The following is a 19,232-nucleotide window of genomic DNA, read 5'->3' on the forward strand; positions in this document are numbered from 1 at the left end:
TACCAATTACCCAGGCACGTGCTTTTTGGAGGGGCCTGGTGGCGCCACATATAATGATTTTTCGTACTTTTTTTTGTGTAGGGGGCGTAGCTACACCTGCATGATTAGGCCATGCACTCCTACAGTACCCGGTCCCGGTACCACTATCTACGCCCCTGAACACTAATACCATTCCACAGATATTTTTAAAGTATTGTATACTTTACAATTTACTGTACTCTTTTGACAAATTATATGAAGTCTGTTATTATATGAAACCGTAAAAAATTTTCGATTAACTTTTGCTAGTGAGTCCATAATCCACATATTTTATTAACTAACCAAAACTTTTTGGTTAGTTTTCAACTTGTCCCATATGGATTACTCTTGACTTTCCTGTAGGAAATAATGTGTAATAAAAGATAACTGAAGCAAGGCCTTTGGAATGAAGAGTAAACATTCACCCTAAGCTTACCTTGTTTCTAGTCAAAGTAATATTTGCACCATATTTGAATAGGGATTGCGCGGACCTCCTAACCAGCCTGGACTCATGGTTCCCAGCCTAAATTGCTCCATTGTCATCAGCCACAGCTCTTTCTACAGTTGAAAATATATATAAATGCTTTTAGGAGAAACACAGCGCTGAAATCCCCTGTAGTTTGTTGATACTTCAGAGCAGAACTTGCCGAGTTTGAAAATAAACCCATGGAGGTATTATACTATTCCAATCAGTCATTACATGACATCTACAGAAGTTTTCATCCACACTACAGGCTTTGAAGCATCTATCAACTGTGAATGTCTCAAAAACCGCAGGAATCCTAGACACGATCCCTCTATGCTGGTGTTGTTAGTTGAGGGGAGGTTTATTGCACTAGTAACATGTTTAGTTGACGTCCTTATAGTGTGAATAGAGGCCCTGATCCAGCAGCGGAAGCAGTTCTGCGATTTACGCAGATCAGATGATTATTTGCCATTGCGCATGCGTGTAAGTTGCAATGCACATGTGTCCCTATCGCTTTTACGTACGCACATAGGAATCATGCGCAAAGTGAATGTCATGTGGTCAGCGTTTGGGAGAGGTTAGGTGAACGCAGGCGTGTCTGACCATTTAAACGCTCTCTGTGTCCAATGAGAGCCGCAGTGTTTGAGACAGGTCAGACCTGCAGCAATGGCCCCATGGCTGCCCGATCTGCATCAATGTTACCGATGCTTACGCAGGTGTGTGACGTCGGACGCAGATGAGACGGCAGCAGTGAGCGTCCCTATGGCCAGGTAAGCTTTTCAACTATTCGCATATTTTCGCTGCTGCGTTTCATGCGAAATCGCAGCTTTGATCACATTAACGTCCTCTGCTTATTCAGGCCCAGATTCCCTTACATTCTACGTACATAAGCCTACTGAAGAATAAGTTGAAAAGTTATTTATATGTTGAGGTAGATGACTCAAGAAGTAAAGTTAACCAAATTAAAATCTTGCTAAATCTTCCAACTAGACTACTTAAAGTAACCTAGGAAAACCGTGGATTTTAATTGAAATAAATTTGTTAGAAACTTCCTCCTCAAATAATGTTTTACCTTCCCAAACTATTCGCCAAGAGGATAGTCCCTTCTAGCAGCAAATCCAGTATGCTCATTCCTCAGCTGGACAGTGGTCAGTGATCTGTACTGATCTACAGTGCTAACATAGGGCCTGATTCAGCAAGGAACGCATGCTAGCATGTTAGTGAGAGCTGCAGTCACAGAGTCCATGTTCAGGTGGAGACACCACGTCTGCCATAGGGCCGGTCCTTCGATGTTGGCAGTCCTCAGTAACCCTAGGGTCGCACCGACTGGCCACAGGAACTGAGACGCCGGAGCCACATTTCTTGCTTACGGGATCTCAGAGGCAGGATGTGACACGAGCCCAAAGTGGACGCGACAGGTCTGCATTTTATGCCACCACTCCCCGTTACCTCCCCACACGCTCCCTGCCTGTCAATCACACTGCAAATAAATAGTCACTATGAGCGACTACGATAATGTACCTTGGGACAAGGGGAAGGGGAGCATTTTTTATTATTTTCCGCTAATAGACAAACCAGGATGGCCCGATCAGCAGCAAGCAGTCATAATGCAGTCACTATTACCTCACTGCTCACAAGTCACAACTACCAGCGCAAAGCATTCAAGTCTTCTGTATTTCAAGTTGCATTTTGCTTTACGTACTTTTACTTTGAGTCTGGAAAATAGTTTTCACACTACTAATTGCTGTGTAAAAGACGCCATACTAGTACATTTAAACTAGACTATTCTTACCCTGCAACAATAGATACAAAATATATATTTTGTTATTTTTACTTGGTCTTGGGTCTTTTGGCTCAAAAGACTATCTCCCATCATTTATAATAAATCCTACTTACAAGTCTAATCATAATTTATTAAGAATGCCACCATCAAAGAGAAAATGTCAGTTAACTGATAAATTGCATAAAGACTTTCCTTTCATTAAGAAATTTAAAGAGAACAACAATGAAACTGTGTTGAGCTCAATGTTTGTTTTGAACTGGCCATGGTGGGAGGGGATGAAGTCGGCATTCCGGCGTGAGGGAATGCCAACGGTCCAAATACTGGCGCCGATATCCCGACAGGTTGGGATCCCAGCACCAGTATCCTCACCGCCAGCAACCCGAAGGTAAGTATTGGGATGTTAGGGGGAGGTTAAGGTGCGGGGTTAGAGTTAGGCACTAGGGGAGGGTTATGTCACGGCCGGAGTTTCTCGGCATGGTAGTCACCGGGTATTACCTGTGAGGTCGTTATGGCGGGGGGTCTTTGGCAGCGGTGCTGGTGTTCGGCGAGGGGCATTGGCTGCGTGTGGTTCTGTGTGGGCACATTGTCACTAGGCCTGGTGAGGTCTGGTGGTGGTTCCGTTGGCATGGGCGCCGCCATCTTGCCTGCGGCCATGTGATTCCAGCTGTCCAATCCTGGTAAGTCATGTGCTCATTCCAGCCAGTCACAGCGCGGCACTGAGTATTTAGGAAGGTCCAGAGCCTTCCTTCCTTTGCCAGTGCAACATGTTTCTCAGCTGTGCCTTAGCTGCCTGCTTGTTTACGCTGCTAGCCTGAACCTTGCCTGCTCCAACCTGCTGGACTTACCCTGCACCCTCCATATATCTTCTTACCTGCCTGAGTACCTGAACCTGCTGTTTCCCTGCACCTTGCCTCCCTTCACTCCCAGCTGGACTTCATTACCTCTGTTACAGCTTACCATACCTGCATTCTGTTACAGCTCACCATACCTGCATTCTGTTACAGCTCATCTTACCTGTATTCAGTTACAGCTCATCATACCTGCATTCTGTTACAGCTCACCATACCTGCATTCTGTTACAGCTCACCATACCTGCATTCTGTTACAGCTCATCATACCTGTATTCAGTTACAGCTCATCATACCTGCATTCTGTTACAGCTCATCATACCTGCATTCTGTTACAGCTTATCATACCTGTATTCAGTTACAGCTCATCATACCTGTATTCAGTTACAGCTCATCATACCTGCATTCTGTTACAGCTCATCATACCTGTATTCAGTTACAGCTCATCATACCTGCATTCTGTTCAGCTCACCATACTTGTATACTGGACTGTTCCTGCCTGTTACTATCTGGACATTTTCTCATTAACCCCCCTACAGTTATCAAGTGCATTTTAGTGCTATACCTGGACTTTTTAATTTGCCATTCCCATGTCTTCTAAGCCACTTATTAAAAACTCCACTTTTTCATTTAACTCTACTTCTGTGTCTGCTCCTATCACCACTCCGGGTCCACAACAAAATCAGAACCTCACAGGTTAGGGTTAGGCGCCAGTGAGGGAGGGTTAGGATTAAGGTGCGGGGAGGGGGAGGTTAGGTTTAGGCACTAGGTAGGGATGTTAGGTTTAGGCACTGGTGAGGGGATGTTTGGTTTAGGGTGCGGGGAAGGGGGAGGTTAGGCTTAGGCACTTGGGGGGGGGGGGTGGATTAGAGTTAGGCACCGGGGAGGGAGGGTTAGGGTAGTGGTTAGGAAACCTACATTATGGTCCATAAATCAAAGAAATACAAACTTGCATCTCAGGCTTCTTTAACTACTAGGAAAGTTTGTTTACATCTGTCAAAGCGGGAAATGAGTCTCCTACTCTGAAACCGAAGTGAAATGGAGGGAACATCATCATCTCCATCATAATGTGAGTTTTAAAATATATTTATTTGTTCAGTAGACCCAATTTGTTAATGAAATTGCTTATTGGCCCTGGCTCAGAGATGGACGAATCACATCGCTGCTGCGTCTTTGGAAAATATGCTAATGTAGCACGAGGTCTCTTAGGAGAAACAATGCCTCCTGACAGCATCGCAGATCCAAGTGCTGCATCCCAAGATGCAGCATTGGATCATTTGCGAGACCATCGACAATCTGAGGAACCCAGAGTAAACCTGGCCTCAGCACTTCCAGAAAAAAGGGGCAACACACTCCCCTTTTCCAAAACAGAGGCCGCACTGCCCTCACACCACCCTCAAACAGACAAGCTGCAGCTCAGGGGGCACTCAGGACTCGTTCTGCACATGCGCAGGCACCCCACCATCGTAGATGCACGCAAACCATCGGGTTTGTGTACATCTCTGAAGGCGGACCATAGTCAGGATAAATTGTGAACTTTAAATGTGCTTTAAATGTCCAAACCATACTTGCCTACCCTCCTGATTTGGCCAGGAGACTCCCGAAAATCGGGTGTCGCTCCCGGCCCCCACGGAAAGGCAGGCAAGCCTCCTGACAGCCGCGGACCCCTCCTGCCCACCCACCCATGGATGTATGAAAATCTCCCACACAATGCCAGAAATATTGGCATCGTGGAGCGGGGGTGGGCCAAAATTACCTGATCACGTGGCCACGCCCCTGTTCCACCCACAAACACCGGCCACGCCCCCGATTTTGCCCAGAAGGGGCAGCCAGAATGTCTGCATCTAAGGTCCAAAGAAGCCCAAATCCTATGGGCAGCCTGTACTTTGCTTTCACGGCAATATATTTCTCACAATATGGGGTTTATGTAATACATTGTGGTTTGGGTTGACTGCACCTGCGCGATCCCTGTGAATGTGTCCTGGTTTTTTTATTTGTAAAATACAGCAACCCTACTCTACCATTTATTTCCTTGCATGCAATGTGGGAGCAACTACGGTGACTTGTGCTCATCGCTGCATCAGCTCCTATATCTACCGTCACCTATAGGTTTTTATACGACTTTCCCTTCTTGCTATTTTTCTCTCAACTTACTAGGTTGATTTCTGTGCTTCTCAGCCATTTATTTATGTCATCAAAAGATTTGTGTATTGCTATTGCTCATTGCTAAAAATCTGCATTGGACACAATCTTATCCGGAGGGCATCTTTGTATTACATTTTACAGCGACAAAAATAAGCGCAACGGAATTTGCTGCGCTATATAAGAAACTGTTAATAAATAAATAAATAAGCATATTTGTCTGATTGTATAAACTGATGACTAAAAAGCACAGATAAAAAATACAATAAAATTACAGGAGAACAAGTTAAAGGTATACTATCTCATGTAACAGAGGGCCTGATTCAGAGCCGCTCGTAAGCGGCCACTCGTTCGCTCCGAGCGATGTTCGCACAACTGCGCATGCGTATGGGTCATAATGCGCATGCGCCAACCAGTCATTGTGGTCGGAAATCAAGCGCTCACAAAATAGTGAGTGCCTGCTAATTTGAGTGACAGGATGAGGCGTTTGTGGGTGGTAACAGGGGAAGGTGCTTGAAAACGGGGAGTGGAGATCCGAACGCAGGCATGCCAAACGGTCAAAACGGGCGTTTTAAGGGTGTGCATAATTAACAAAGCAGCGTCATCGACCACGTCACTTGGTTGTCTTTTAGCCTGAACTGCTCGCATGATTTCGGTAGGAAAATCCAACCACAAGCACTGCGAGCAGTTCAGACGCCTTTCGATGCACTCGATTAATCAAATAAATAGCGGAGACGACGTAGGATGTGAGCGGCCAGGGGGAGTCTTTACAAAATAGCGAGCGCATGTTTCGTTTGCTCGCTCAGACATAGAGGCATCAACAGACCGCAAAGAGAGAGCGCTCAATTTAAACAGCCGGCCCCTTTTTCTGAACGAGCGCAAATAGCGTCCGGCTCTGAATCAGGCCCAGAGCCCTTACAATTGAATTCAGATTTCATCTTAACTCGGAACTTGATGCACTATGCAATAGAATAAATCCTGAAAAATGCAGTAACACAGAGTACATTTAAGTATAAGAGGGGGGAGACAAGGACTGATTGTATGATAATTGAATCAGTGTTGCGGAATCTGGCAAGTAGTAACAAATATTATTCAAGTGGAAAATCACTGCATCCATGTTCACGGGCAGCTGGCTAAGAAATAGATTTTTGCTCTGTAATATGTGGGAGTTAATGTCATGCAGTTATAGATTTAACACATTTATATCATTTTTTTATTTACACAATTAAAAACATGTTTCCTAAACTGCATGCTACTAGAATAATATTGCATACATACACTTGTATCAGCCATAATTGTTCTTTTATTTGTTTTCATACTCATCCTCAGAAGACAAACTACTGAATACTTACACAATAAAAATATTTTTCTGAAAAATGTGCCAGACAGCATTATTAGATGTGTTTGCCATGGGTCAGAGCACCTATTGTCATTTTTTTCTAAAAGAGCAGACACAGGGACAAACAGAAAATGAAGGGGGTTGAGCAATCTTTAGTTAATCAAAGAATTGGCATGCTTACAGCAGCACAGATTATTTCAGTAGAGCAAACTGTTGCATAGAGCTACCCCAGACATCTACATTTTAGTTGTTGGTACCAGAGCCGTAACTAGACATTTAGGTGCCCTGTGCCAGAAAGAACATTGGCGCCCCCTCCCCCTATTTTTCAAATAGGGATATAAGCCGTGCACTCAAAAAAGGGCCATGGCGGGGATGGGCCAGGCAAGAGATCGGGGATGCCAGGAGATGCTGGGAATAAAAGAAGAGGAAGCTACGAGTGAGAATGATAATAAACAGAAAATTGACAGAACCAAACAGCGCCCCCTGCCCTGCAGTGCCCTGTGCCATGGCAGAGGTCGCGACCACCTAGTTACGGCCCTGGTTGGTACAACAGGACAGCAAATTATTGCTAAGCCCCTTAGCAAAATTTGGAGGAGGGCTCTGCCACTGCGTTCCACTCCTTCTGAAGCCCCACTCTTCTCTTAACCGTGCTCCAAAGAGTTAAGCAGGAGCCCTTACTTTACCACTAGATTTGTGACTTCCACTTAAGGAGCTATGTGGGTTCAATGTAACGTGTATTAATAAAAAGGAAAGCTGCTTATATAGAGACAGCAATGAGCAATATGGCCACTTCCTCCATTATCCATTAGGCAACCTAGGCACCTGCTTAGGGCCCAGTGGGCACTGGGGAACCCGTATTACCCTAACTAATTTACCGGGGTTTTCTGTTTTTTGTAAGGGAGCCCAACCAGCATTTTCTCTGTGGCCCCATCAGGAATAAATAGATATGATTTTATTTATATTACAAGGACATGTAAGAGACACAGGTTTATACTTGACATATCGGCATACTTACAGTATGTATAATGATCATACTTTTAGTAGTGATTACAAAACTTTATAATTACTATTTTTTTATAGCAAATGTTACAGTTTATGTAAAAGGATGCAGAGGAGCAATACGTTCTATAGGAAAAAACAAATAGCAGTTTGAACATGATATTAACACATCATTACTATCATTTATTTATTACCTATTACTTATATAGAGTACACATATTCCGCAGCTCTGTACATAGAATATTTGTCCATAAACTGTCCCTGTCACTGTGGAGCTATCAATATATATTCTCTACCACCATATGTACACACACATAAACACTTGCAACAACTATTTGCCAGTAGCCTTTAAACCTACAAGTATATTTTTGGAATTGTGGGGAGAAAACATAGTATCAGGAGGAAGCCCATGCAGGCATGGGGAGAATATACAAACTCTACACAGGGCCCTGGTGGGAACCAAACCCACAACCTCAGTGCTGCAAGGCAGTAATGCTGACCATTACACTATCTTGATTTTTAAATGTATTTTCACTTCCAAATATTAAAAATAAGATGAATGTCAAATAAACTTTCTTAATTATAGATAGATAGATAGATAGATAGATAGATAGATAGATAGATAGATAGGGGTCTATTTACCAAGCCTTGCATGGAGATAAAATGGACGGAGATACAGTACCAGACAACCAGCTCCTGTAATTTTTCTAACACAGGCAGAGAAATCCCTGCATATACCACTTCTCAGTATGTACTAAAGGGATTTTCTCTGCCTGCAGCCTGCCAGCGCTAAGTGTAGGCTAACACATCATACTGCACCTGGGTCACTTAGCGATGACATAGAGCATACTTGCCAACTCCCCCTGATTGTCAGGGAGACTCCCTGAAATAGTAGTAATCTCACTGACTCCCTGAAGAGTCTAGCAATCTCCCTGATTGCACTTTTCCACCATTATGAAGTTATATATATATATATATATATATATATATATATATATTATATATATATATATATATATATATTATATATATATATATATATAATATATATATATATATATATATATATAAAATATATATTCAAATGCCTACACGCATGCAGGGGGATTTTCCGAAGACCCAGAAACCCCCCCTGCCTGCCGATCAGTAAGTGTAGTGTGGACGGCGGAGAGTACGGTTCGCACTACACAGTAACAATTGCACCGCCGCCGGCGATGGGTAGTACACTTGTACTACCCGGCGGAGGTGAGTTTGTTTTAGCTGCCAATGAGAGTCAGACAGACTCTCATTGGCTGCTGCGCCCACTGCCGGAGCCGGCATGGAGCCGCCTTCTGGCTCCCACTGTGGGCGATGGGAGAGACGTCATGACATTTCTCCCATAGTGCAGAGCTGACTGGGAGGACGGAGGAGCGGACAGCGGCAGGCACAGGGATTCCACTACTGTGGGCACTGTATAAGGGGCACTACTGGGGAAGGAGGGTTTTTAATAAATCATGCTGGCTGTATTTATTTGCCTGCTGCATTCATGTTTTTTAGTGATAGAGGTGTGTGTGTCTGTGTAAGTCAGTGTGTGTGTACTCATCATAGGCCGAGTGGTATATTTTACTGTAGTGATCTAAATCCTGTGCAAGCTGTTTCCATATATATATATATATATATATATATATATATTTATTTGTGGCTAGATGTTTTTTCATTGGTTTGGTAACCAAGGATTTGAAAAACCCCCTTTCAAAATCCTGCATTTGCCACTGAAATGGGTTCATTAGTATAATTTTCCTACATTGTTATAAGGTACATTGGGGGAGATGTATTATAGCGCACTTAATGTGCCGCTATAACGCTTCCTGCTTCGCCTCTTTACCGAGTATTAATATCTCATCGACCGGAGCAACACCTGATGCGCTGTGTCTCAGTCACGGCAGGCTCCACTGAGCATGTGCGGGATCTCGCAAGTATCACGAGAACCCGCGTGTAGCCCTGGTGCCGGCAGCTGCCGCAGCAGGGACAGCACTGTGGGGATAGGGCATCGCCTGGCTGTAGCTGTCGATAGCAACAGCTACAGCGGCCAGGAACGGTCAGGTGATCTGACCGTTCATACATGGCTCAGGCTATCGGTGCTGCTAACTTGTAGATAGCAGTGCCGGTAACGACAGGGGCACATAGCACACCTGTCATTTACCGCTAAACCCCCCGATCATACATCGGGGAGAAGCGGTATCAGCACACATAACGTGCGCTGATACCGCTTCAGTGCTTCTTACATCTCCCCCAATGGCTACCTGCATTTTCTGAAAAGTATCAGGGGACTATTTACTAAGCAGTGTTAGGAGACAGAGTGAAAAGTGATAAGGTGCCAGCCAATCAGCTCCCAACTGTCATTTTTCAAACACAGCCTGTGAGATGACAGGAGTCTCCTAACACTGCTTAGTAAATAGACCCGTCAGTGTGATTCCATCAACAAGTAGATCCCACTAACTGCTTTGGGGCTCATTTACCTTTTGATAGAAATCAATTTTATGACACGCCTCTCAGATGTAGCAGTACACGCCCACTTTAAAGCCTCGTTCATAATGTGTTGCTTTCACAATCTTCCTGAAATGCTTTTTCAAAAGTAGACAAGTATGCCATAGACACCTATGGCAGCACTAAGTGTCCCAGGTGTTACTAAGGGGAGAGGGCACATACCGTCGGGTGTGTTCTACTGCACTGATATCACCTTCTGTAGCTGTCGGTATCTGCTTCTCCTCACTGGAGAAGTTGGACGTGAGCTCTGTAACTTTGGCCGTGTGTCAATTAAGTTTCTTGAAAAAAAAAAACCCTCCTCTCTGCTTCCTCTGCACGGGACTCCGGAGACCTGGTGAGTCCAGTCTCTGCTATACTATCTACAGTACACCGCCGATGGGGTCACTTAACGTTCACCCTCCTCGGCGGGTCTGTTATATTAGTAACAACCGCGGTAGCCAGCTTTTGCTTCTCAGTAATATGCAGGCGAAGCAGGAGTGGCTATTACACCACGATAATGTGCCCCATAGTGCATAGACCTCACAGCCTGTGACATGGCAGTTAGGAGCTGATTGGCTGGTACATTATCTCTGTTCACTTTTGTTCCATCCAAGGCTTAGTAAATAGACCCCTTAAGCTGCACATCCACAAGGCGACTAGGGAAAGACAGTACAATTACAACATCGCATACCTCCCAACTGTCCAGCATCCAGTGGGACAGTCCCGTTATTCTGGGAATGTCCCGCTGTCCTACCCGCGGGCCGCAGTGTCCCGCGGTGGGAAGTAAGTTGGGGGAAGCACAAACTGCTGCCCTGCTATGCAGAGCAGTGGGTGTGCAAGAGGAGAACGGATGCCGTGCGCATGCACACGGCATCTGTTCACCAGTTAACGTAGAGCCTGGGGGCTGCCCATAGTGACGTAAACGGGGAAGCAATGAGGTTCCGCCTAGTTATCCCGAGGCTCCTCTCCCTTTCCTTGAAGCCACACCCATTTTTGCATAAACTTTCCCTCTTCGGGGGACCTAAAAGTTGGGAGGTATGACATCATAATCGTACCGTCTTTCCCCATCCCCTGCAGTGCCTACACTGAACAATTAGTCGTTCAGTGTAGGCATCCTCCCTCATCCCCAAACATGGCCAATCTGTCGTTATGAGCAGTTTCACCGAAATGTTCGGGTGATGATTGATGTCGAAAACCAGCAGGTGCGCGTATCGCTGGTCGTTTCCGACATTATAGTGCACGATTTGTGCACGATAAATGAGCGATTGCACGATTATGATGTCATAATTGTGCAATCGCTCATTAATATCGCCTAGTGGATGTGCACCTTTAGATAGATAACTTGCTCTTTTGCTTTTGTGATTCTACTTACCAAGAGTTGGATCATAGTCTCCGATAAACCGTTTAGTGATGAACCTGACAGTCAGTGCTATTATGGAAAAGAAAATGATATCATATTATTAAGGTACATTAATGATATGAAGTATTGACAATTTGTACACTTCAATTTCAAGTTATAGGAATGACTTCCAGCACCAATCAAGCAAGGAGAGACATTAATAAACAGTTATGCTCATCAATGTGTTAATTTATAGTCACAGAAAATGTATACAGCAGCTTCACTCGTTTTCAAACTTTAACCAGCAAAGGACCAGACTGTAACATAAATATAACAAAGAAGTGGAAAGTGTTGATAATGTAGTATTTTACAACATCAGATTAAAGTGAATACATTCAATTAGTATTTAGAATGAAGGGCTAAGTACCCTCCAAGAGTTTTCCAGACAAACATGAAAAGGGCATTGTGCCTCAAATGGTTGCACCAAGGGGTAAATTTACTAAGATGGGAGTTCTATTAAGAAGTGATGTTGCCCATAGCAACCAATCAGATTCTACTTCTCATTTATTTAGCACCTTCTAGAGCAGCGGTTTTCAACCGGTGTGCCGCGGGGCTGTCCGAGCCACCGGGCACATTTTACTGTACTTCAGCATCCCGGGCCGCTGAGCTCCTCTGGGAGACTCAGGCGCGACCGGGTAGTGACCTGCAAAGATGCGGCGGCGTGACATCACAGGTCACGCACGCCGCATTGTCCACTGCCCTCCAGCCCGCTCTGCCAGCCAACGCCCTGCGCCAATCAGCCAGCCCGCACTCTGTCCAGGCAGGCTCTGCAGCCTGCCTGGAAACCCGCCCGCATGCGATCCTGCTGCAGTGTGAGTGACAAGGGGGGAAGAAATGTGGGTTTTGTGGGGACCAGACATTTTTTTCTTCTTCGTGGGTACCAGCCATAGTTTATTTTTTCGTGGGAACCAGTCATGTCATTTTTTTTAGTGAGAACCAGCCATATGTTATCCAGTCATAAATTTGCCTATTTAGTGGGGAACAATGTGTTTTGTTTTGTTTTTTGTTTCTGTGGGGCTAGCCATAGGTTTCTTTTTCTGTGGGGAGCAATTCTGTGGGGCGCAATGTGGTATGGTTGTTTTTTTTGTGGGGAGCAATGTGTTTTTTTTTTCTGTTAGGCCAGCCAATGGGATTGTTTTATTCTTGTGGGGGCCAATGTAGTGTGTTTTTTATTCTTGTGGGGGCCAATGTAGTGTGTTTTGTTCCTGTGGGAACTAATGTAGTGTGTTTTGTCATAGTCCGCGCACACCGCATCGCCGGATAGTGTGCCTTGGCAATTTTAAAATCTTGTGTAGTGTGCCGCGAGTTAAAAAAGGTTGAAAATCACTGTTCTAGATGATATTACCTGGAATCTGATTGATTGCTATGGGCAACATCACTTCTTAATAGAACTCCCATCTTAAGGTGCCCATCCACTAGACGATTAAGTTGAGTGATTGAACGATAACGATCGTTCAATTGTTCTTAAATCGTTTGCAAAGCATTTGCAAGTTGTTTGCAAAAATGTCTAAAAAGACCAGCAATGCGCGTGCCTGCTGGTTGTTTAGACATCTATCATCGTGCAAACATGCTGGTCAACCTGAGGTTGAGCATGTTTGCAGATGATTGATAAGCCTGCACTGAACGTCTACTCGTTCAGTGCAGGCTCATCACAGACTGACAAACGACTGCACGATTACAATGTCGTAATCGTGCAGTCGTTTTCATATCTGCTAGTTGATGGGCACCTTTAGTAAATTTACCCCCAAGGGCCAAATGTAATAGGGTGAGAGTTTAGAGAATGTGGGGCCTATTCATTAAACCTAAAAATTCTCTGGAGATAATTAGCTTTAGAACTCGCATGGAGTTCTACCTAATTATAGATGGAATTCATCATTCCACTTCTCCATAAGTATCTAATCCGAAAAGCTGTCATTTTTGCGATGACAGCTTTTCGGGAAATAGATACTTTTCCCTGCCTACACTACCTTATCGTATCTGGAAACAGTGCTGCGCATGTGCTGTTACATCTGTAAAACCAGCGCATGCGCAGCACTGCCTACAGATGCGTTAAGTTTGTGTACCCCCCCAACCCCTCCCCACCCTCCTCCGCTCACCTCCCCCCCCCCCCGACTTACCTGTCCACGCAGCAGCCTCCGGCTCTGTCCTGCTGGTCTGTCATGTGGTTTCCCAGCAGACCACATGACAGATTAGAAAAATATATATATATTTTTTTTTTTTGTCTAAACTTTCTTGTGCTCTGCTGGGGAGCACACATGTCCGACCAGCCTCCGGAGCCTGAGGACGGAGCAGAGTGCCGGAGGGACTCGTCGGGGGACCTGCACACGTGGATACAGGTAACTTTCACCTGCTATTCGCCACCTCACAGTGGTGAATAGTAACTGCATCAAATTCCGAAAATTGATAATTTTCGGAATTTGATGAATACCACAATTTCCACATCCCCATACTAATGTATGGGAAGTGTGGAAATTAACGCAGGGGAACAAAGGGGCCTATTCATTAAACGTAAAAATTCAATGGAGATAATTAGCTTTAGAACTCTCATGGAGTTCTAGCTAATTATAGGTGGAATTCATCATTCCACCTCTCCATGGGCTCTATTTATTAACATTATTTTTACTAAAATAAAGTGAAAAAGGGTGTTTTCACACCCTTTTCACATTATTTTAGTTTCACCTGTAGTTATTACAGGGCAATTGGAGTAGAATTAGTCAAATTCTACTCCAACCCCCGGTATCACTTATTTTTAGTAAAGCAGATCGCATTTCCCATAATTGTAATGGGAAATGTGATCTGTGTGCAAGTTACTAAAAATAAATTGTAAAAAAATACCGGGGGAAGCCCTGTGATAATAACGCCACCTGGAGGTGGCGTTATCCAGGGTCTCCCCCGGTTACCGGGCTCCCACTCTGCTCTAACGGGGAGAGCAGAGGCGGGAGCCGGTACCAGTAATCAGCTATGTGGTCTAAGTAGACCGCAAGCTGATTACTGTAAAAAAAAATAAAAAAAAATAAAAAATTTTTTTTCCTTACCTGAATCCAGGGACCGGTGATCGGGCCTCCGGTGATGGCTCCTCTCCGGTCAGCTGGTCTCCCACAGTGCACTGGGGCCCGGTCATCAGGTGATCGGGTCCCAGTGCAGTATGGGAGATCACCTGATCGGGAAGCCCGGAGATCACCGGAGGCCAGGAGGTGCAGGTAAGTGTAATGAAGGGAGGCGGGGGGGTCGCGGGGGGGAGGGGGGGTCGCGGGGTCCGTGATCGCGGGGGGCGGGGCTTAGCGCCGGGGGGCGGGGCTTAGCGTTGGTGGGGGGTAGTAGCGACGGTGGGTCGGCGCATGCGCGGGCTCTTAGTCGCGGTATTTTTTCCGAAAATACCGCGACTAGAGTGCGGATGGGATCCGCAGGGACAGAGCTTTATCGCAAGCTCTGTCCCTGCAAGGGATTTATAGTAAATCCTTGTGATATTGCCGGAATTCGCAATGCGAATTCACTCGGTAATATCACACTACAATCCGCATTCAATATGCGGATTGTAGTAAATAGAGCCCCAGAAGTATCTATTCCGAAAAGCTGTCATTTTTGCGATGACAGCTTTTCGGGAAATAGATACTTTTCCCTCTCTACACTACCTTATCGCGTCTGGAAACAGTGCTGCGCATGCGCTGTTACATCTGTAAAACCAGCGCATGTGCAGCACTGCCTACAGATGCGGTAAGTTTCGTACCCCCCCCCCGACTTACCTGTCCGCGCAGCAGCCTCCGGCTCCGTCCTGCTGGTCTGTCATGTGGTTTCCCAGCAGACCACATGACAGATTAGAAAAAAAAAAAAAAAAAAAATTTTTCTTTTTCTAAACTTTCTTGTGCTCTGCTGGGGAGCACACATGACAGACCAGCCTCCGGAGCCTGAGGACGGAGCAGAGCGCCGGAGGGACTCGTCGGGGGACCTGCACACGCTGATACAGGTTAGTGGATTCTGCTATTCGCCACCTCACAGTGGCGAATAGTAACTGCATCAAATTCCGAAAATTGATAATTTTCGGAATTTGATGAATACCATAATTTCCACATCCCCATACTAATGTATGGGGAGTGTGGAAATTAACGCAGGGGGACTTAGCAAGGAGATATCTGTGATATCTCCTGTGTTAAGTCTGTTCATGAATACCAAAATAACGTTATTTAAGGAAAATGTCCTTAAAAACGTTATTTTAGTGTTGATGAATAGGCCCCTGTGAGAGAAAAATCTCACATTTTTAAACTCATGCAATGTAATAAAGTCACAGAACAAGCTTGTATGTTTTTCAGACTCAAAAAACTCTCAATATTTAAACTCTCATCCAGGTGTTTCCTCTATTGAAAATACAATTGATCAGTATATTAGTGTGAGAGTTTTATTGCTAAACACTCACATTTTCTAAACTCGCACCCTATTACAGTTGGCCCCAATTCTCTTTTAAGGGGGAATTCAAATCCAAATGCTTGATTTTAAAGCAAGTGTGGCCATCAGCACTTAACCAGCTATAATATACGGCATAGGAAGTACAGTTTACAGTAGTGTACAGTATGTAATAATTCTGACATATACAGGACCAGCGATCACAGTAAGCCATTCTATGAGGAAGTAGGGCCATCCTGTCTGAGCTAAGGGGTCTATTTACTAAGCAGTGTTAGGAGACAGAGTGAAAAGTGATAAGAAAGTGATAAGGTGCCAGCCAATCAGCTCCCAACTGTCATCTGACAGGCTTTGTTTGAAAAATGACAGTTGGGAGCTGATTGGCTGGCACCTTATCACTTTCTTATCACTTTTCACTCTGTCTCCTAACACTGCTTAGTAACTAGACCCCTTAATGTTTTTATTTCAGATGTGGGCTCCATTGCAGATCATTTGAGCAAGTTCAGGAATCTGGAGGGGCAGAAAAAGAACCTTGCACTGCCCTGAGACATATATGTACAGATTGGTCTCCTTATGTACTGGATAGTGTATTATTACAGTATACAGTATTAATAATTGACCCCATAGATGGTCTATATCAGTGCACCCCTAGCAGTGCATGTTTTCCAGATCTCCTAGTTGGTGCACAAGTATATTCATTACTGACTGACACATTTGAAAAAGTCAACAGGTCGAGCTAATAATGTCCTTTGTGGCACTGAGGGCATCTTAAAAACAATCAACTTTTGTTTTATATGCTATTTCAATTGTGGGCATCATGATGTGGGCTAGAGAGGGGGTTTTCCAGGCAACTGGAAACCCCCTGCATTTGCCTATGCTCAATTGTTTGTGCAGATGGGTGAAAGTGCCGCAGACATTCATTATTTCTGCTCCCACCCTCCTGAATGTCATACTTCAGAGTCTTAGCCCTACTTATCATATCCGGTAGTTTCACATTAGGGTCATCCATGTTTCATATGGCTGCCGGCGGCATCCCTGTAACACTGCATCTCCATTGTAAACAAACAGTCTGGCTGCATGGGCGCAACCATTTTGGATTTTGTCATGTGATTCTCCTAGTCCAATTGGATTCCAGTAGCTGTGCTCATATGATCTGATCAACCAGTTGACACTGAGCTCACCTTATATTTTAAAACTAGCTCTGGAGACCAGCTCATTGCCAGAACAATTCACTTAATTCCCATGAGGCAATATGGGGATAGTTCATTTAGTTGCTTACAGCTCTGTTTCTGTATTTCACAGCAAGTATTCTGCATTCTCTAAAGTGTATTTTCACAGCAATTACTCTGTTTAAACTAAGGGGTATATATCCTAAAGTGTGGGCTTTTAGAAGTGGAGATATGCAACCAATAAGATTCTACTTAACATTTATCTATCACTTTCCAGAAGATAATAGCTAGAATCTGATTGGTTTCTATGGGCAATATCTCCACCTCTAAAAACCTTTAGTAACCATACCCCTAAGCAGGGGCGTATCTATAATGGGTGCAGGATGTGCGGGGAACACGGGCCCCTGGGTCCAGGGGGGCACCGCACCGCACATCCTGCACCCATAATATTTCTTACCTCTCCGGAGTCTCACATCGGTGCAGGCGTCAGGCGCTGTAAAACGACTGGAAAATGGCCGTGGTGGCCATTTTCCCGTCATTTGCGCATGCGCAGTACAGGGAAAACGGCCGCTGTGGCCATCTTTCCGGTTACCTGTGCATACATATAGACTCTGGGCACACTCTAGTGCCCAGAGTCTATAACTCTGGCGCTGGCCGCGCACAGCTCAGTGCGCTGCCGGCCGCTGGGCGAAGAGGAGGGGGCCCCGTGTCGGAGACTACACACGGCCCCCTCCACTCTAGAAACACCCCTGCCCCTAAGTGTCTGTTTCTCAGGAATAACTCTGTATTCTCCAAAGTTCCTGATTCTGAGCAAGCGCTTAACTTATACAAAGTGTCTGTTTCCGTGCAAGCACCACCAGACAGATTCATCTGCTGGCAAACTCTCGACTGTACGTGACTGGTTTCCTTGTTATGGGTGTCTGGTTACCGGGGCTAGCTGTTAGTCTCAGGGTCCACCAGTTCTGTGTATAAGTGTGTAGGTTCCAGGTCTGTGCACCTGTAACCAGCTCGCAGCCCTGAGTTATTAGGGTTATGGGTAGGCACTAGAGGGAGGGCTAGGCTTAGGCTGCAGGGGGGAGGGTTTGGGTTAGCATACCTACCTTCATGGTGTCGGGATTCTGACTGTCGGGATGCCGCTGATGGTATTCTGATCGCCGGCATCCCGACTGCCTGGATCCCGTTCCCAACCCCTTGCTGCTTTGGCTTACCTATTTCTTTTTTCCTATTACTTGAGATGTCTATCTGGTTGGCCTGTCCTTGCTGAAAGCATCTCATAGGTAATATGTGTATAGAAACTGTTACAAGAGGGTTAAGTACTTGTGGAGATGAACCCGGGGTGGATTCAGGGGAGTTTATAGGAGCAGACGTCAGATATTGAAAGGACGCTGGTCTGAGATGTGTGTTGTTCATGAATGGCCACTGATGAGGAATAGGTACTGGTGACGAGATATACCCGGAGCGGACTGCAGATATACACAACAGGTAACTGGGATGTCCGGGAGGATCACAGACTGTCAGGATAGCTTAAGCAGGGCTCCCTCTGCGGGTGGTAGTAGGGAGTAGCACCCCTGGTATGCAGAGTGTTTGAGAGGCTGGAACCAGGAGCAGTATACTATATGCGAGGCTCAGCAGGAACAAGGAATAGCAGGGAGCACAGAGAACTAACACCCAGCTAGGCTGGGAACAACGTTGCACTGGCAATGAAAGGACTGCAGATCGGCCCTTAAATACCCGGAGGAAGTGCAGGATTGGTTGTTAGGGCTCCCTTAATGTTGGTTGGATTGGTCGAAAAGGAGTCATCAGACCACATCCAAGATGGCGGCGCCCATGTTGCGCTGCCAAAGTGTGCAATACTCACACTAGCAGCCAGGGCACTATGCCTCCAGACCCCTGTAGCATGCAACACGGACCTCCATGTGCCTGCATCCCCGCCAGAAGGACCCCGCCAGAGCGTCCGGACAGGTAAGTACCGCTGACCCCCGATCCCTCACAGCCCTGGTCGTGACAGTACCCCCTCCTTTATGAGTGACCTCTGGCCACTTTTTGGGTTTTTCTGGGTTTGCAGAATGAAATTTAGCCACTAGACAGGACGCATTGACATCTTCACTCTTCACCCAACATCTCTCTTATGGTCCGTAACCCTTCCAATCCAGGAGATACTGGAGTTGA

General features: G+C 45.4%; 1 protein-coding gene across 2 annotated transcripts in view; it reads right to left on the bottom strand.

The window, feature by feature from the left end:
* The window catches only part of LOC148525787 (ras-related and estrogen-regulated growth inhibitor-like), a 74,952-nt gene that overhangs the window by 23,879 nt on the left and 31,841 nt on the right, over nucleotides 1-19,232 (bottom strand). The window contains exon 2 of one of the 2 annotated variants that reach the window (XM_088470455.1): nucleotides 11,473-11,529. The exons of the other annotated variant lie outside the window; for it this stretch is intronic. Within the exon in view, the coding sequence (XP_088326581.1) occupies nucleotides 11,473-11,529 (57 nt within the window). The remainder of the gene's footprint in view (nucleotides 1-11,472; nucleotides 11,530-19,232) is intronic. 2 annotated transcript variants of the gene reach the window in all.

The sequence above is a fragment of the Taudactylus pleione genome, unplaced genomic scaffold, assembly GCF_031769625.1.
Source record: "Taudactylus pleione unplaced genomic scaffold, aTauple2 ptg000100l, whole genome shotgun sequence".
NCBI lineage: Eukaryota > Metazoa > Chordata > Amphibia > Anura > Myobatrachidae > Taudactylus > Taudactylus pleione.